At 52.0% G+C, this 20,044-nt stretch overlaps 1 protein-coding gene across 1 annotated transcript; it reads left to right on the forward strand.

The window, feature by feature from the left end:
* Positions 1-847: 847 nt before the first annotated feature.
* On the forward strand, positions 848-13,769 carry LOC120663736 (WD repeat-containing protein 44-like). Its single transcript, XM_039942635.1, has 9 exons — positions 848-2,469; positions 2,562-2,649; positions 2,740-2,897; positions 2,991-3,042; positions 3,112-3,194; positions 3,307-3,400; positions 3,584-3,940; positions 7,477-7,492; positions 13,394-13,769. Exons 1-9 carry the CDS (start codon positions 859-861, stop codon positions 13,587-13,589), a joined length of 2,655 nt encoding a protein of 884 aa, XP_039798569.1. The 5' UTR covers positions 848-858; the 3' UTR covers positions 13,590-13,769.
* Positions 13,770-20,044: the final 6,275 nt, after the last annotated feature.

The following is a 20,044-nucleotide window of genomic DNA, read 5'->3' on the forward strand; positions in this document are numbered from 1 at the left end:
TCTTCACTTTCTGCCTTTCCGGTTGCAATATTTTTGCACCAGTCTACTTCGCGCGGCGGAGCGCGCCGTCCACCTAGTAGTATATATGTCGTTGTACCCGTGTTTCCAAAATACATAACATTTCAGTGCAAAAGTATTTGCAAATGTAACTCCGGAGAAATGATTGATGAATTGTGCAAGATTGAAACCACAGAAAATATACTCCCTCCATTCCAATTTATCAGTCTAGATGCATCATGCATAGCAAAAATTATGCATCTCTGTTCCTGTCGGCTCTCTTTGAGCTGCTTGTAATAGATGTGCTTGTAGAGGTTTTCTATCCTCCTTGACCAGCTGCGTCTGGTCCTCCCTCTTTCTCCTTCGTTTTGCTACACTCTGTTCTGTTTTAGCACTATATGGTTCAGACTGACTCTCAACGGACCGTCGTAGTTCCTGTCAAAAACAAAAAAAAAATTATGCATCTATAAAAATCAAAATGACTGATAATTTGGGATGGGAGAGTGGTTAGAATTACTATTTGCTGCATTAAACAATGGTTGATGATAGTATTTTATTGAAGTGAAAAAGTAAAACATGTTTGCTACTTCAAATAATGATGCTATATCTTCGCTTGAGATCAGGATACCAGGAGACATGCACATTGTGAGTGAGTTGCGACCCTTTTAAGTTCCAATGCATCCCTTTCCCCTCTGCACACTCCTGGGCCTGGCCCTCTCTCTTCCTTGCAACCTCTCAATCCATCACCATCTAAACATAGCAAATCTCTCTCTCTCCCTCTCGCTCGCTCTCTGCTCGCGCGGGCGGGAAGAACGCTGGAATGCTCGGCGCATCTCGCACCACCAGGAACACGGCGTCGAGATGAGCGGTCGCGGCGACGGCGACAAGGAGGCTTTCTTCCACTGCCTGGATCGCGTGCCGTCCGGCCTGCACCTCGACGCCGACTTCCCCTCCGACGATGACGACGACGACGACGAGGACGACGTCCGCGTCTCCTTCGCCTCCGCCATGGGCGACCAGAGCTTCCGCAAGCACCAGGCGGCCGTGCTGGAGGAGGAGGAGGACGACGAGGACCAGGAGGAGGCGGAGGACCTGTCCAAGTACGACATGTGGATGTCCGACGAGCCCATGTCCATCCAGGAGCGCCGCCGCCGCCTGCACCAGGGGCTCGGGATGGCCAGCAGCCGGGACCTCGCGCTGCGCCGCCATAGCATGAAGAAGCGCCCGGCTGATGTGCCCCGGAGCATGTCGCGGAGCGTGTCCAGGCAGCTGCCGCCGGCATCACCGGCCACACCCACCGCTTCGGCTCCCAATGCCATCGTGAGCACCGCGGCGCAAGCGGTGGCCGCCGCGCTGCCACCGCCGCCGAAGAAGGCCATCACGAAGCGCCGCTCAGACAGCAACCTTGTCGTGCGAGACGGCGCGTCGGTCTCGGGGAAGCCACCGTCGCAGCCTTTGCGTCGTGTCCGTTCCTTGCCGGCTCGGCCCGACGCCGGCGGCGGCGCGCCCCTCGAGAAGCCTCAAGCTGCGGCTTCACGTGAGCTACCCGTCGTGCCACCACCGGCAGGCCCAGCGGATAAAGGCCGCAAAGGCGATGGTGACGTCAGTAAGGGTGACGGCGACGGCAAGAAAGGCGACGGCGACGGCAAGAATCAGGACAGCGACAAGGAGGCTGCCGTCGTCGTCGCCGCCACGCCCAAGGACATTCCGTCGAGCACCCAGTCCGGCGTGCTGGGGCTGGAGGAGTTCGAGAAGTTCATCGGCAACACCCCCATCATGAAGCTGATGCGCCGCGGCACGAGCCAGCACCAGCAAGCGCCACCGACCGCCGGAGTGCCGCCCAAGGCCGAGAAGGCGGGCAGCAAGAAGAAGGGCGGCTGGCTCAAGAACATCAAGTCCGTGGCCATCGGGTTCATCCAGGACAAGGACACGACCGCCAAGTCGGGCGCGTCGACGGCGACAGCCGTGCCCAAGTCGGTCTCCACCAATGCCTCCGCCGGGGCCCCGCCGCCGGCGTCGTCGTCGGAGCGCCTCAAGGTGCACCAGTCCGGCAAGTCGAGCAAGGAGCTCACCGGGCTGTACATGTGCCAGGAGATCCAGGCGCACGAGGGGTCCATCTGGAGCATCAAGTTCAGCGCGGACGGCCGGCGGCTGGCCAGCGCCGGCGAGGACAGCGTGGTGCGCGTGTGGCGGGTGGTGGAGACCAACGCCCCGCCGAGCTCGCTGGCGCTGGATGGTAGCGGCAAGTCAGGCCCCCTGGCCCCGCTGCCCCCTGCCGCGGCCGACGGGTCGGCGACGCCGGCGCTGGCCCAGATGTCCAAGAAGTCGACCAAGGGGAAGAGCGGCAGGGACACGCTCCCCGAGCACCTCGTCATCCCCGACAAGGTGTTCGCGCTCGCCGAGCAGCCGGCGTGCGTCCTGGAGGGCCACAAGGACGACGTGCTCGACCTCACCTGGTCCAAGTCCGATCAGGTGGGCCGGGTCTTGCGCGCCCACTTGTGCCATTGTTTTGAGATTGCTTCACTCACTCCTCCCTGCTAACCTACGATTATTCTCTTGTGCAGCTGCTGTCGTCGTCCATGGACAAGACGGTGCGGCTGTGGGACACGGCGAGCAAGGCGTGCCTCAAGACTTTTGCCCACAGCGACTACGGTGAGCAAAGCGATTGCTATGCTAGCTAGCCATTGATGTTCCTGATTGCCAGCCAGTAAGTAATGCCTCCTCCGATCCTATCCTACGCAGTGACTTGCATCCAGTTCAACCCGGTGGACGACCGGTTCTTCATCAGCGGGTCGCTGGACGCCAAGGTACGCCTATGGAGCATCCCCGACCGGCAGGTCGTCGACTGGACTGACCTCAACGAGATGGTCACCGCCGCCTCCTACACCCCTGACGGCCAGGTCCGCCCACTGATCGGCAGCATTTCACATGCTTACGACGTATCTTCATTCATTTCTGACTCGTGGCCATTGGCATCCATGGCTGAACTGAAGGGTGCCATCATCGGCTCGCACAAAGGGAGCTGCCGGTTGTACAAGACAACAGGTACTGTACTGGTTGCAGGGAAATGTGCAGTTTGTGTTGTTGCGATTGATCGTTTCGCCATTGCAACAGGCTGCAAGCTTAGCGCGGAGGCGCAGATCGATATCCAGAACAAGAAGCGCAAGGCGCAAGCAAAGAAGATAACCGGGTTCCAGGTACACACACACACACACATCCCATAGATGATAGAGTAAGCATCCAGGCAGCAAAAGTACATGACAATGGTGCACTCATGATCTTTGTCATGGCCTTTCCTTTTGGGTTCAGTTTGCTCCGGGGAACCCTGCCGAGGTGCTAGTCACCTCTGCCGACTCGCAGATCCGCGTCTTTGATAACGTGACCATGGTTCAGAAGTTCAGAGGTACGGAGATCATCACATCTCAAAACATTCTCAAAAAGACAAAAAAAAAAGGATCAGATCTCAAAACATTCCCAAAACCATGCATGCATTCACAGACAAACCAAAGAATGCAGAAAGCTGCTCATGAATTCGATCTTCCATTCCTGTAATCCTGTCTTTCTTTTGTAAACATAAAAAAAAAAGGTTTCAAGAACACGAGCAGCCAGATCGCGGCGGCCTACACGTCGGACGGGCGGTACGCCGTGTGCGCGAGCGAGGACTCGCACGTTTACCTGTGGCGGACCACCCGCGTGGCGGCGGCGCCGGCCATCGGCATCGGCATGAAGCCCAAGACCTGGTGCACCATCCGCTCCTACGAGAACTTCTACTGCAAGGACGTGTCCGCCGCGGTGCCCTGGGCGCACGCGCCGTCGCCGCCGGGCAGCCCCGCCGCCGGCAGCCCGCAGGGCATCGTCTGCAACGAGGAGTCCTGCAGCGTCGCCGCCAAGCCGGAGGGCGGCGACCCGGCCGAGCCCAACAAGCAGCAGCAGGGTGGCGCCAGTAAGGGCGACAGCGGCGGCAACGCGTGGGGGCTGGTGGTGGTGACGGCGAGCTTGGGCGGGGAGATCAGGGTGTACCAGAACTTTGGAATGCCCTTCAGGATCAAAGGCCAGGGCAACCTCTTCTACTGATCACTTTGATCGTTGCTGCCGGAGGATCAAGGATCTGCGCGCCAGCAGCATCCTTTTTGGCCATTGCTGACTTGTAACTTGAGTAACATGCATGTTCATCGAGCAGAGGAGAGGTGCCATTGTTTGTTTCCAGATGGAGATTGTGTGTTGTAGCTAGGCAGTGCCCCAATGGGCATATAGAATCGTAGACGCATCTCTCCTAAAGTGAGATGGGATTTGCATTTGTACCAAATTTTGCCAAATCAAACGAAAAATGTGAGAACCGCCCAATTTGATACTATTTTAAACGAACCGCCGGTCATTATCATCCAGATGAGAGTTAACACGTGCTTGCCGGATAGCGTGCCACGTGTTATCCCACATCTAGAGACACGAATAACCGACACGTCATTCATCTAAAATAATATCAAATCCGGTAGTCCCGGTATGTGCTCCAACATACGCCCAGAATCAGCATATACACATACCGTACACAATCGAATACATAGCCAACAATCCACAAAGAGCAGTTATATAAAATCAGAGTTCGAAACTTAATATTACAAGTTCAATATAGGTGGGTTTCCAGCTTCATTTTACAAGCCTTGGGCTCACGCGAGTCATATTAAACAGAGATTTAGAGCTTATTGAAAATACATGCTCTCCCGAAGCTCAGCTACGATAAAACTTACTTAAGATGATGATGCCTTACTCAAGGACATCACCACAGCAGCAACAGCCTACTCTTCCCCCGCATTAGGATCAGCGGGGTAGAAATGGCCGAACACCACTTCCGGCTCACCTGCAACTAGGTTTAGAAAGCACCCTGAGTACAAAAGGTACTCCGCAAGACTTACTCGATTACATAAACAAGGATCATGCAAGGCTCAAGTAAAAGCTTTAAGGTTAAGTAATTATTGCATAAGCATTAGCTCTCTACACTATCACCTAGCAGAATTAATTAATCTTGCCCAAACCCAAACAATTTTAATTGATTAAGAGAGTAATACAACTATAACTGTTCATAGCTGTAACACGAACCATTCTCAGCATAAACGATAATCTATGAGGAGTTCATGGGTTAAAGAGCTTGCTCATAACCGAGAGCGCGGCAATTCGAATTGGTTATAACCTTGCAAGGGTGTACTACTTTACCCACACGACGCAAGGACCATGCGACTCACCCAACCCGCTAAAGTTGGATAAGAGGGTACTCGCGTCAACCGTTCCCAACATGGCTCGACCGTTGAGGGTACGCCCAGCTTGCGCGTGGAGACTTAGTTCCACCGAGGACATCTCTAAATTTTCCTACACATAGTTCCACTCGGGGACCTGCTAAGCCTCCCTGCATAGCCCGTTGGCCACGCATCTGGGACCGGGCCCCAATGACCAAGTCAAAGAAGGTATTTGGCTTATCCGTTCCATTATATTGGATGTGTGGTAGCACAGAAAGGTGCTCAAAACCGACGTCGTCCACTCGGTCCTTAATCGATCCAAGCGGACTATGCCCATGTGACTTCATTCTCTAGGCCCTAACATTCCGCTCGAATCTCGATACTGCACTCCACGTGCCCCAGATGCTCAAGTGCGATCAAGGATAAATAGGTAAATGTGATACTCCAATCCAATCCTTTCTAGCAAGCAAAAAGAGTATTCTAAGCATGGCTAAGCATCTAGTCAGATTAAGTTATTAACTATCTAACTAGTGCCAAGGATATGAATAAACGAATCAAGGCAGGAGAATGCATCAAAGTAGGTACAAGCATGCAATACATAGATAATATATATAACCCAACATTACCCGGTGAAATAGCTAAGCTAAATCAGATTAAATAGGTGCAAGGAATATGCTTAGCTGCTTGCCTGGGTTAACTTCAGACTCGACCACGAACGGGACTCCGGGTTCGGGCTCCACGGACTCGGCGGGTTCCACGGGTTCGTTCTCCGACGATCCGGTCACTAAAATGCATGAATGCGATGCAAGAATTAAGAAATGATCTTAACAACATGCATAAATCATGAAACAATTTGAGCATGTAGAGAACAAAGCAAAGAACTCAAGAAAATTGGTTTTGCAGCAAAAGCATTTTCCTAGAATTAACCATAAATAAAACCGTTTTCAGCTACTCTAAGCAAAATAAAACAGAAAAGGAATGCAAACTAAACTAAACAAATCCAAGAAAATTATCTTGGAAACTAGGCAGCAACACAAAGCTAACAAAACTGGTTTTGCTATTTTATCACTTTCCAGCAAAAAGTTCTATACTAAACCACCTTTTGGACAGCAAGCACGAAATCGAAATGAAACCCTAACCAACAGCAAGGAAACACAAGAGTAAGATGCACCACTGAAAACTACACCTCACAAGGAGTCTAACAAAATTTGGTTTGACATTTTTCAAGCAGTATACAAATAACTAAGCAATAAACTCACTTTTGAAAGATAAATCTACAGATAATTCTACAACAAAGTAACATGCACAACAATATTTTTCCTAAGAAGATCTTATCTAGAGGAATCCAACAGAACAGGTTTCATAATTTTTGGAGCTATACAAGAATTTCTAGAGATTTTGCAAGATTGCAGCACAAATAATCCTAAAGAAAACCTAACTAAAATTGCTAGGAACACCCGGCTTCCACGCCCACAGGCGCTGACGGGTGGGGCCCGTTGGCCAGCGGCCCACCCAGCCGGGTCAAGGCAGGGCACGCGCCCTGACCGCGGCGTGGGCGCGGCCACGGCGTCGCGGGCGACGCGCGGTGCGCGCGCACGCGTCGCGCGCAGCGACGGCGAGCGGCGGCGGCGCGAGGCGGCGCGGCGAAGTGGAGCCGAAGCGAGGCAGGGGAGGCGCGCACGAGGTGGACGGGATGGCGGCGAGCCTCACCGGTGGGGATGCGGGCGAGGAGCGGCAACGGGTGGGCGGCGCGGCGGCGTTGGGCGGCGGCGGACCAAGGCGAGCGGCGGCGGCCCGATGCGGCGAGGGAGGAGGTCCGGTTGGGGGAGGAATCGGTCGAAGATGGGGCGGAGTAGGTGGCGCGCATGGGGAAGAGGAGGAGTAGGCGAGCCTCACCGGCGGTGATGCGGGCGAGAAGCGGCGGCGGAGGGGCGGCGCGACGGACAGAGGCGGCGGCGGACCGAGGTGCTAGTCGCCGGCCCTGTAGGGAGGGGAAAGAGGCCGGGTCAAGGCTCAAATCGATCGAGGATGGGGAGGTCTAGGTGACGCGCGAGCTAAATCGTGGAGGGCTTCACCGGCGGCAGCGAATCGCGGCGGCCGGCGGAGCTCGGAGCTTGCAGCGGCGGCAATGGCGGCTAGGGTTAGGGTTTGAAGCGGGGAACAGGAGCCGGGCGAGCGCGGATAAGGGGAGGGGCGGCTCAGCACGGATAAGAACGCGCGCGGATCGAGGATCGTCGACGCGTGGAACGAGGATCAACGCCGGCGGCGTGGCGACGCGTGCCGCGCGGCGCGAGCAAAACAGAGGAAAGGAAGGGAGAGGCTGACAGGTGGGCCCGGGCGCGATTTTTTTTTCTTTCCTTTTTTTTTCCAGGGCTGTGACAACTCTCCCCCCCTTAAGAAAATCTCGTCCCGAGATTTAGGTAGACAAGAGGGGAAGGATAAAACTCGGACTAGGTTGATGCCATATTCACCTAGACAAGATAATCATCTAAGAGATGATGCACAAAGTCAAGGATGATGTGGTGTGATACAACCCTAGGGTTTTCTTGATGGTGACTGTGTACACATATAACAGTATCCAGAAAAATAAACTTCACTAAGAAAGTGGGGGTGGTTGAGAGAAAACTTACTCATCAGAAAAGAATTCCGGATATTCTTGACGTACTCGATCTTCGCGCTCCCAAGTGGCTTCGTCTTCGGAGTGGTTGCTCCATTGAACCTTTACAAACTTCACCATGCTACGCTTCACCTTTCTTTCATCTCGATCAAGAATGGCAATTGGATGTTCTTCGTAGGTAAGACCTGGTTGAAGATCAAGTGACTCAAGGTCGACGGCGTCAGCTGGAACACGATGGCACTGCTTCAACTGAGAGATATGAAAGACATTGTGCACTGCGGAGAGTGATTGAGGAAGTTCCAATTGATAAGCCACTGCTCCAACTTTCTTGATGATTCGAAAAGGTCCGACATAGCGTGGCGCTAATTTTCCTCTGACTTGGAAACGGCGAGTGCCCTTAAATGGAGAAACCTTGAGATAGACATAATCACCAATCTTGAGATGGAGTTCTCGGCGACGACGATCAGCATAAGTCTTTTGACGAGATTGAGCAATACGGAGATTCTCACGGATAATTCTGACTTGATCCTCAGCATCTTTTACCAAGTCTGGACCATAGAAAGGCCTTTCTCCCGATTCGGACCAGTTGATCGGAGTTCTGCACCGTCTTCCATAGAGAGCTTCAAACGGTGACATTTTGATACTTGCTTGATAACTATTGTTATAAGAGAATTCTGCGAACGGCAAGCAAGTAACCCATTTCTTCTCATAGATTAGAGCACAGGCTCGCAGCATGTCTTCTAAGACTTGATTGACTCTCTCGGCTTGACCGTCAGTTTGAGGATGATAAGCAGTACTGTAGGTGAGGTCAGTTCCCATGGCTTCATGAAGACTTCTCCAAAAGTGGGCAACAAACTGAGGACCACGATCAGAAACAATTTTCTTGGGAACACCATGAAGACAAACGATGCGGGTAAGGTACAACTCCGCATATTGCTTGACAAGATAAGTAGTCTTCACTGGAAGAAAATGAGCCGACTTCGTCAATCGATCCACAATTACCCATATAGAATCATACCCTTGAGAAGACTTGGGTAATCCAGTGATGAAATCCATTCCAATTTCTTCCCACTTCCATGATGGGATAGGCAAGGGCTGAAGGGTACCAGCCGGTTTGAGATGCTCAGCTTTAACCCTTTGGCAAACATCACACTCAGAGACATACCGAGCAATTTCTCGCTTCATACGAGTCCACCAAAATCTTTGCTTGAGATCTTGATACATTTTGGTACTACCCGGATGAATAGAGAATTGAGAACTATGAGCTTCCTCCAGAATAAGCCGTCTGAGGTTATGATCTTTAGGCACCACAATCCGCTTCCCGAAGAATAGAACTCCTTGATCATCAGTAGAGAAACACCGAGCTTTGCCCTCATTCATTAACTCCCGAATTCGAGCCATACCTTTATTCTTCTTTTGGACTTCCTTAATTCGATCATAAAGATCAGATCTGATTGTAAGTGTAGAAAGATAGCCTTCTTTGACCATAGAAATTCCAAGTTTCCGAAGATCATCACAAAGAGTGTGCACAGGAGGAGCTATGGTCAAGCAGTTGCATTGAGCCTTTCGGCTTAGTGCATCGGCGACGACATTCGCCTTACCAGGATGATAATGCACCTCAAGATCATAATCCTTGATCAGTTCAAGCCATCGACGTTGCCTCATATTGAGATCAGATTGAGTGAAAATATACTTGAGGCTCTTGTGATCAGTATAGATGTTGCAATGATTGCCAAGCAGATAATGACGCCATATCTTTAGAGCATGGACAACAGCCGCAAGCTCTAAATCATGGGTAGGATAATTTTCTTCATGTCGCTTGAGTTGACGAGAAGCATAGGCCACCACTCGGCCTTCTTGCATAAGAACACAGCCAAGACCAATGCGAGAAGCATCGCAATAAACATCGAAACTCTTGGAAATATCTGGCTGAGCAAGAACTGGAGCAGTAGTGAGGCGATCCTTAAAGGTTTGAAAGGCTTCTTCACAGGCTGGGGTCCACTCAAACTTAACCCCATTTTTCAATAACTCAGTCATAGGCTTCGCAATTTTTGAAAAGTTCTCTATGAACCGGCGGTAATATCCCGCAAGTCCGAGAAAACTCCGAACCTCATGGACATTCTGTGGTTGCTTCCAATCCAGAACATCTTGCACCTTACTAGGATCTACAGCAATACCATCCTTGGAGAGGACATGACCAAGAAAAGATACTTCTTCAAGCCAAAACTCACATTTGCTAAGTTTGGCATAAAGACGATGCTCCCTAAGCTTTTGGAGGACAATATGAATATGACGAGCATGATCTTCTTTGGTCTTGGAATAAATGAGAATATCATCGATGAAGATGATCACAAAGACATCAAGTTCCTCCATGAAGATGCTATTCATCAGATACATGAAATAGGCCGGTGCATTGGTGAGGCCGAAAGACATGACAGTGAATTCATAAAGACCATATCTAGTAGAGAAAGCCGTTTTCGGAATGTCTTCAGTTCGAATCTTGATTTGATGATAACCCAACCTTAAATCAATCTTAGAGAAATAACGAGCTCCAAAGAGTTGATCAAACAAGATATCAATCCGTGGAAGAGGATATTTGTTCTTGACAGTGACTTCGTTTAACGGACGGTAATCAACACACAACCGTAAACTATCATCTTTCTTCTTCACAAAAAGAGCCGGGCATCCCCAAGGAGAGGAGCTCGGACGAATAAAACCCTTGTCCAATAAAGTCTTGAGTTGTTTCTTCAATTCTTTCAACTCATTGGGAGGCATTCGGTAAGGCTGTCTAGAGATAGGAGCAGTTCCGGGCTTGAGCTCTATGACGAACTCCACCTCACGATCAGGAGGCATACCCGGTAATTCTTCTGGAAAGACATCCGGATACTCACAAACCACGGGAATATCTTCCAACGCCGTGGGTTTGGTACTCGCCAAGGCACATACACAAGGTTCCACCTTGGCAAGAGACAACACAACTCTACTCCCAGAAGGGTGCAAAAGATCAATGGTACGGGGCCCACATTTGATAACTCCGTCATGCTTACTCAACCAATTCATCCCAAGAATCACATCTAACTCTAGCTTGTCTAGAATGAGAAAATTGGCTCGAAAGGTAACTCCCCCAATGAGAATTGGAACCTCACTAGCAAAGTGTTTGGCAATGATTTCCCCACCCGGTGATTCTATATGGTATGGCACTTGTAGGTTTTGCATCTCAAGCTTGTTATGCAGCATAAATTTCTTGCTGATGAAAGAAAAAGTTGCTCCAGAATCAAAAAGAACCATAGCAGGGTGGGAATTGGTTAGGAGCGTACCCATGAGTACTTCAGCATTCTCCGGAATTTCTTCAGCGGTGGTGTAGTTAAGACGGCCACGTTTAGGAGCTTGTTGTGGCTTAGCTTCTTGACGCTGTGCTTGAGGCAGAGGAGTATTGGGCCTAGGTGCATTGAAGGCACCACCACGCCTCGGAGAGGGGCAGTCCCTAGAGATATGACCTGTGCCACCACAATTGAAGCACGGCCCCTTTGCGGCAACACCTGGGTTGTTCCAATAGGCATTGACTGGCCTAGGAGCTTGTCCTTGAAGAGGTTGAGGGTGACGCACAATCCACATAGGACGTGGAGCTTGAGCACCCGGCGCCCGAGGTGGAAAAGGAGAAGGCCCCAGACGTGGACGCGAGGAGCTACCGCCTGCTGAGGTAGGAGCAGGACGCTTGTTCTTTGCCTCAAGATTCTTCATCTTATGCTCAGCTCTGATGGCAATATTCACCAAGTCATTGAAGTCTTCAAACTTGGTAGTGGAGAGTTTGTCTTGCAACTCTGCGGAGAGCCCATCATACAGGCGATCTTGCTTCTTGGCATCGGTGGCCACTTCTTCAGGTGCATACTGGGAAAGGGTATTGAAGATATTCACATATGCCATCACATCACGACTTCCTTGAGTGAGATTGAGAAATTCCTTCTTCTTGATGTCCATGATACCCTTGGGAATATGGAAGGAGCGGAAAGCCGTACGAAACTCTTCCCATGTGAAGCGGTAGTCAGCAGGATGAGATGCTTTAAAATTCCGCCACCAAGCCCCAGGGGCATCATGAAGTTGATGAGCAGCAAAGAGTACCTTCTCATGGGGCTCACACTCAATAAGATCCAGCTTCTCTTCAATCACATTGAGCCAGAAATCCGCATCAAGAGGATCTTTGGAGCCACGGAAGATAGGCGGGTTGGTGCGGAAGAAATCTCCGAACCTGTTCACTTGAGGCTCAGCTCTTGGACCATTGCCGGAATTGCCCAACTGATTGACTAGGTGTGCCATGAGTTCAGTTTGTCGGGCCAGGACGTCCGCGAGGTTTGGGTGAACTGGAGGATTAGGAAGGGGATCCTCGTTGTTGCGGTGGTTATTACCACCCGAACCACTGGCACCATCCCTTTCATTTCCCGAACGCAACACCATCCTGCTAATAAACAAAACGGTTAGCGGTCAGGAATGAAAGATAGAGGATGATACACAAAGGCAGGGTGGAAAGACCTCAACGAGATGGTCACCGCCGCCTCCTACACCCCTGACGGCCAGGTCCGCCCACTGATCGGCAGCATTTCACATGCTTACGACGTATCTTCATTCATTTCTGACTCGTGGCCATTGGCATCCATGGCTGAACTGAAGGGTGCCATCATCGGCTCGCACAAAGGGAGCTGCCGGTTGTACAAGACAACAGGTACTGTACTGGTTGCAGGGAAATGTGCAGTTTGTGTTGTTGCGATTGATCGTTTCGCCATTGCAACAGGCTGCAAGCTTAGCGCGGAGGCGCAGATCGATATCCAGAACAAGAAGCGCAAGGCGCAAGCAAAGAAGATAACCGGGTTCCAGGTACACACACACACACACATCCCATAGATGATAGAGTAAGCATCCAGGCAGCAAAAGTACATGACAATGGTGCACTCATGATCTTTGTCATGGCCTTTCCTTTTGGGTTCAGTTTGCTCCGGGGAACCCTGCCGAGGTGCTAGTCACCTCTGCCGACTCGCAGATCCGCGTCTTTGATAACGTGACCATGGTTCAGAAGTTCAGAGGTACGGAGATCATCACATCTCAAAACATTCTCAAAAAGACAAAAAAAAAAAGGATCAGATCTCAAAACATTCCCAAAACCATGCATGCATTCACAGACAAACCAAAGAATGCAGAAAGCTGCTCATGAATTCGATCTTCCATTCCTGTAATCCTGTCTTTCTTTTGTAAACATAAAAAAAAAAGGTTTCAAGAACACGAGCAGCCAGATCGCGGCGGCCTACACGTCGGACGGGCGGTACGCCGTGTGCGCGAGCGAGGACTCGCACGTTTACCTGTGGCGGACCACCCGCGTGGCGGCGGCGCCGGCCATCGGCATCGGCATGAAGCCCAAGACCTGGTGCACCATCCGCTCCTACGAGAACTTCTACTGCAAGGACGTGTCCGCCGCGGTGCCCTGGGCGCACGCGCCGTCGCCGCCGGGCAGCCCCGCCGCCGGCAGCCCGCAGGGCATCGTCTGCAACGAGGAGTCCTGCAGCGTCGCCGCCAAGCCGGAGGGCGGCGACCCGGCCGAGCCCAACAAGCAGCAGCAGGGTGGCGCCAGTAAGGGCGACAGCGGCGGCAACGCGTGGGGGCTGGTGGTGGTGACGGCGAGCTTGGGCGGGGAGATCAGGGTGTACCAGAACTTTGGAATGCCCTTCAGGATCAAAGGCCAGGGCAACCTCTTCTACTGATCACTTTGATCGTTGCTGCCGGAGGATCAAGGATCTGCGCGCCAGCAGCATCCTTTTTGGCCATTGCTGACTTGTAACTTGAGTAACATGCATGTTCATCGAGCAGAGGAGAGGTGCCATTGTTTGTTTCCAGATGGAGATTGTGTGTTGTAGCTAGGCAGTGCCCCAATGGGCATATAGAATCGTAGACGCATCTCTCCTAAAGTGAGATGGGATTTGCATTTGTACCAAATTTTGCCAAATCAAACGAAAAATGTGAGAACCGCCCAATTTGATACTATTTTAAACGAACCGCCGGTCATTATCATCCAGATGAGAGTTAACACGTGCTTGCCGGATAGCGTGCCACGTGTTATCCCACATCTAGAGACACGAATAACCGACACGTCATTCATCTAAAATAATATCAAATCCGGTAGTCCCGGTATGTGCTCCAACATACGCCCAGAATCAGCATATACACATACCGTACACAATCGAATACATAGCCAACAATCCACAAAGAGCAGTTATATAAAATCAGAGTTCGAAACTTAATATTACAAGTTCAATATAGGTGGGTTTCCAGCTTCATTTTACAAGCCTTGGGCTCACGCGAGTCATATTAAACAGAGATTTAGAGCTTATTGAAAATACATGCTCTCCCGAAGCTCAGCTACGATAAAACTTACTTAAGATGATGATGCCTTACTCAAGGACATCACCACAGCAGCAACAGCCTACTCTTCCCCCGCATTAGGATCAGCGGGGTAGAAATGGCCGAACACCACTTCCGGCTCACCTGCAACTAGGTTTAGAAAGCACCCTGAGTACAAAAGGTACTCCGCAAGACTTACTCGATTACATAAACAAGGATCATGCAAGGCTCAAGTAAAAGCTTTAAGGTTAAGTAATTATTGCATAAGCATTAGCTCTCTACACTATCACCTAGCAGAATTAATTAATCTTGCCCAAACCCAAACAATTTTAATTGATTAAGAGAGTAATACAACTATAACTGTTCATAGCTGTAACACGAACCATTCTCAGCATAAACGATAATCTATGAGGAGTTCATGGGTTAAAGAGCTTGCTCATAACCGAGAGCGCGGCAATTCGAATTGGTTATAACCTTGCAAGGGTGTACTACTTTACCCACACGACGCAAGGACCATGCGACTCACCCAACCCGCAAAAGTTGGATAAGAGGGTACTCGCGTCAACCGTTCCCAACATGGCTCGACCGTTGAGGGTACGCCCAGCTTGCGCGTGGAGACTTAGTTCCACCGAGGACATCTCTAAATTTTCCTACACATAGTTCCACTCGGGGACCTGCTAAGCCTCCCTGCATAGCCCGTTGGCCACGCATCTGGGACCGGGCCCCAATGACCAAGTCAAAGAAGGTATTTGGCTTATCCGTTCCATTATATTGGATGTGTGGTAGCACGGAAAGGTGCTCAAAACCGACGTCGTCCACTCGGTCCTTAATCGATCCAAGCGGACTATGCCCATGTGACTTCATTCTCTAGGCCCTAACATTCCGCTCGAATCTCGATACTGCACTCCACGTGCCCCAGATGCTCAAGTGCGATCAAGGATAAACAGGTAAATGTGATACTCCAATCCAATCCTTTCTAGCAAGCAAAAAGAGTATTCTAAGCATGGCTAAGCATCTAGTCAGATTAAGTTATTAACTATCTAACTAGTGCCAAGGATATGAATAAACGAATCAAGGCAGGAGAATGCATCAAAGTAGGTACAAGCATGCAATACATAGATAATATATATAACCCAACATTACCCGGTGAAATAGCTAAGCTAAATCAGATTAAATAGGTGCAAGGAATATGCTTAGCTGCTTGACTGGGTTAACTTCAGACTCGACCACGAACGGGACTCCGGGTTCGGGCTCCACGGACTCGGCGGGTTCCACGGGTTCGTTCTCCGACGATCCGGTCACTAAAATGCATGAATGCGATGCAAGAATTAAGAAATGATCTTAACAACATGCATAAATCATGAAACAATTTGAGCATGTAGAGAACAAAGCAAAGAACTCAAGAAAATTGGTTTTGCAGCAAAAGCATTTTCCTAGAATTAACCATAAATAAAACCGTTTTCAGCTACTCTAAGCAAAATAAAACAGAAAAGGAATGCAAACTAAACTAAACAAATCCAAGAAAATTATCTTGGAAACTAGGCAGCAACACAAAGCTAACAAAACTGGTTTTGCTATTTTATCACTTTCCAGCAAAAAGTTCTATACTAAACCACCTTTTGGACAGCAAGCACGAAATCGAAATGAAACCCTAACCAACAGCAAGGAAACACAAGAGTAAGATGCACCACTGAAAACTACACCTCACAAGGAGTCTAACAAAATTTGGTTTGACATTTTTCAAGCAGTATACAAATAACTAAGCAATAAACTCACTTTTGAAAGATAAATCTACAGATAATTCTACAACAAAGTAACATGCACAACAATATTTTTCCTAAGAAGATCTTATCTAGAGGAATCCAACAGAACAGGTTTCATAATTTTTGGAGCTATACAAGAATTTCTAGAGATTTTGCAAGATTGCAGCACAAATAATCCTAAAGAAAACCTAACTAAAATTGCTAGGAACACCCGGCTTCCACGCCCACAGGCGCTGACGGGTGGGGCCCGTTGGCCAGCGGCCCACCCAGCCGGGTCAAGGCAGGGCACGCGCCCTGACCGCGGCGTGGGCGCGGCCACGGCGTCGCGGGCGACGCGCGGTGCGCGCGCACGCGTCGCGCGCAGCGACGGCGAGCGGCGGCGGCGCGAGGCGGCGCGGCGAAGTGGAGCCGAAGCGAGGCAGGGGAGGCGCGCACGAGGTGGACGGGATGGCGGCGAGCCTCACCGGTGGGGATGCGGGCGAGGAGCGGCAACGGGTGGGCGGCGCGGCGGCGTTGGGCGGCGGCGGACCAAGGCGAGCGGCGGCGGCCCGATGCGGCGAGGGAGGAGGTCCGGTTGGGGGAGGAATCGGTCGAAGATGGGGCGGAGTAGGTGGCGCGCATGGGGAAGAGGAGGAGTAGGCGAGCCTCACCGGCGGTGATGCGGGCGAGAAGCGGCGGCGGAGGGGCGGCGCGACGGACAGAGGCGGCGGCGGACCGAGGTGCTCGTCGCCGGCCCTGTAGGGAGGGGAAAGAGGCCGGGTCAAGGCTCAAATCGATCGAGGATGGGGAGGTCTAGGTGACGCGCGAGCTAAATCGTGGAGGGCTTCACCGGCGGCAGCGAATCGCGGCGGCCGGCGGAGCTCGGAGCTTGCAGCGGCGGCAATGGCGGCTAGGGTTAGGGTTTGAGGCGGGGAACGGGAGCCGGGCGAGCGCGGATAAGGGGAGGGGCGGCTCAGCACGGATAAGAACGCGCGCGGATCGAGGATCGTCGACGCGTGGAACGAGGATCGACGCCGGCGGCGTGGCGACGCGTGCCGCGCGGCGCGAGCAAAACAGAGGAAAGGAAGGGAGAGGCTGACAGGTGGGCCCGGGCGCGATTTTTTTTTTCTTTCCTTTTTTTTTCCAGGGCTGTGACAAAAAAGGTCACAGATATGTAATTCGAGAATTGAAAGGTTTGTATTCAGACAAATCAAAGAGGAGGAATCCACACTATTACCGCACATGCATCCAAAGATTAATAAAATGAAAGAATACCCTATGCTAATTTCAACACACAAACCATATCACTAAAATTAATTAATCGATTAACTGCAACAAATTATAATAATCCACTAAATCTCCAAACTGAATCTACTATGTCAGTCCATGGCTCCGGGCTGCCATCACAAGTCAGGAAAGTCCTTCATAAAATCCTCGAGAAAAAACTCGTCGAAACCCAGCTGCAGCGGCGGCTCGTCGTCACCGCACATCAGGATGTCCGGCACGTCGCCGACGATGAAGTCACAGCCCTGGTCACGCATCGACTCGGCAACCTTGCACGCCTCGTGGGCGAGCTCCGGCGGTCCCGTGGCCGTCCAGGGGATCTCTTGCGGCGGCGGCGGCTTGGCGACGTGCTCTGGTTCTTGGAAGATCTTGGCGTCGGCGTCCGTGTCGCCGCACTGGCCGTCGACGTCGTCGTCGTGGAGTTTGGTCACGACGCCTTGTTCCTGGGATGCGAAAGCTTGGATCACGCAGCTCGACCTGTCGCTGTGCCCGTCGCCATGAGGCTGTGGGGGCGGCGCATCGTACTCCAGCCGCGGCCTCTTCTCCATGTGGATCACCTCCTCCTCGCCTTGCTGGGGATCAAGACGGACGAACAACGGCGCTGAATACTGGTAAAGAAGGACCTCGTCCTGGCGGTTGTAATATCCAGCGAAGCCCGGCGAGGCCTCCTGGATTTGGTAAGGATCAACAACGTGCCGCCGCTGCGGCTGCACCTCGACGGCGCAGTACGGACCAAGAAAGCCCGGATGAGCCCCGCCGTGGCCGTGTTGATGAGCGTGGACGAGCGGCGGCAGCACGGCGTGGCCATGGTGATGTCTAGGAGCGGCCTGCCCGTACTGAACGCGCAGCAGCGGCGGCGGTGCCGCCGCCGCAGGCTGGCATTGCTCAAGTCCGAGAACGCGGGGCGCTGGCGGCGGCGGCGGCGGCGGGCCCGGCCCCTGGGCTCCGTATACACTCTCGGCGATCGCATCGAACAAGTCCGCGGGCAGGTCGACCATGAGCGTCGTCTTTGTTTTGCCGGCCAGCTTCTTCTCGGCGGGCGCGCGCGGCGAGACGTAGAGCTTGCAGAACACCTTGACGAGCCTTTCGCCTCTCCAGCCGCCGGCAGCGGTGGTTTCGTCCTCCTCGGTGGTGAGCTCCTCCATGAGCCACGGCGTCTTGACGCCGCCGAGGTAGAAGCCGTTGGTGCGCCTCCGGTCGGCGCCGGGAGAGTCTTCCTCGCCGTCGTCGGCGACGGCCTTGGTCCTCTGCTCCACCTTCCAGTTGCCGCCCGTGGCCACGTTGCGCTTGGCGCGGGCCTTGCCGCGGCCCTTGCCCCCGCACAGGCGGACGCAGTGGGTGAGCAGGAGCCACTTGTGGTCCAACCCGCGCGAGAACCCCGGCTCGCGCCCCCGCAGCAGCGCGTCGGGCCTGTCGCTGTAGATGTCCACGTCGACGATGACCCGGTCCGTCTCCGGCCGCACGCCCGCGTTCCAGGGCCTCAGGTAGTTGCGCACGCACTCCGCCGCCGACGGGTTGAAGTAGACGCCCGGCGGCAGAGGCTGCAGCTGGAATGGTGCCGCCGCCGCCATCGCGATCGCGGGAGGAGGATCTCTCTTTCGCGGTGTCGAACACGGAGAGCTCGCCGGCGTGGAGGCGGAGTTGAAATCGAGTCGTGGAGGCCTGCCTGACGGAGTAATTGCCGGAGCCAGCACTCGCCACCTTATATGGCGGGCTGAGTCTGCGTCGAGGTCGACCGGCCTCAAGCCCAGTCGGAGTCGGAGTGGCCCCCGGGACTTTCCGCGTCGGAATCGGGATCGAGAGCCCAAGCCTGAGTCGGGTTCCGGTTCGTCGGAGGCATCTCGAAGATGACCATGGCGGTCTGGTCTGGTCCACCGGAATGCGCCTGCCTTGGGCACCGCCGTGAGCCATCACGAACCGAAGAGCAGGGAGGGGATGTGGTAGTGAAATGGTGATGTGGTAGTTTGCGTTGTCATAGTGTGGGTAGAGTGCAAAATGCTGGTGATTCGGGGTTACCGTATCTCTTTGAAATAGCCATTTTTTTCAGACTTTCCTTTAGCAGTCAATTTTGAAACGGACCTTCAGCACCCAATCCTGATCGTATTCTTACGGTCGATTTGACCGCGCACATGCGTGGGTCCCACAACCACGTCATTATTTCTTCTCCCATCCAGCCTTCCTCATCCAGCGTCGAGTTGCTTCTTCTCCTTTATTTTTTCTCTGTCTCACCCCCTCCCCTTCCTCTTTCATCTCTTTCCTCATCTCGATGGTGGGGTGGAGTGCAGCCGTGCAGGCATGTGACAACCAGACGCTAGTTTGCGCGGACTGCAGGTAGCAGGAGAGATCCCAGGCGGCGGCGACGGCGCGATCCCAGTGGCCCGTGGGGAGCGACGGCGACCCTAGGGTGGAGCAACGTTTTAGTTTTTTCTACTTTTTTATGAAAAAGTTTTTTTATTTTTGCGACAAAAGATTTTTACAAAATATTTTGCAAAAGTTTTTTCTATATTTTGCTGAAAAGTTTCATTGAACATTTCTTTTTACAATTTTTTTCCCAAACTTAATTTTTTATTTGATGCAAAAGTTTTTTCTTCAATTTTTTTATTTCTTCTTAAACTTTTCTCTTTCAATTTTTTCTTATCAAAATTTTATGTTCTCTCCAAATATTTCCTTGAAAAGTTTCTCTAATTTTTTTGTCAGGAAACGATAAATATTTTCTAAAAGAGAATTAATGAGGAGGGTGTACACATACCAAAAAGAGAAAGATTGTAGTTGTCGGAAATTAACAGTACGGA

This window comes from Panicum virgatum, chromosome 3N (genome assembly GCF_016808335.1).
Source record: "Panicum virgatum strain AP13 chromosome 3N, P.virgatum_v5, whole genome shotgun sequence".
Classification (NCBI taxonomy): domain Eukaryota; kingdom Viridiplantae; phylum Streptophyta; class Magnoliopsida; order Poales; family Poaceae; genus Panicum; species Panicum virgatum.

What these genes read in the sequence shown, in the direction of transcription:
- LOC120663736 (XM_039942635.1), top strand. Translation starts at nt 859, where the DNA reads ATGAGCGGTCGCGGCGACGGCGACAAGGAGGCTTTCTTCCACTGCCTG. An exon ending in CCGGTTGTACAAGACAACAG is followed by an intron (nt 3,043 to 3,111) that starts GTACTGTACTGG and finishes CCATTGCAACAG; the next exon opens with GCTGCAAGCTTAGCGCGGAG. An exon ending in AGAAGATAACCGGGTTCCAG is followed by an intron (nt 3,195 to 3,306) that starts GTACACACACAC and finishes TTTTGGGTTCAG; the next exon opens with TTTGCTCCGGGGAACCCTGC.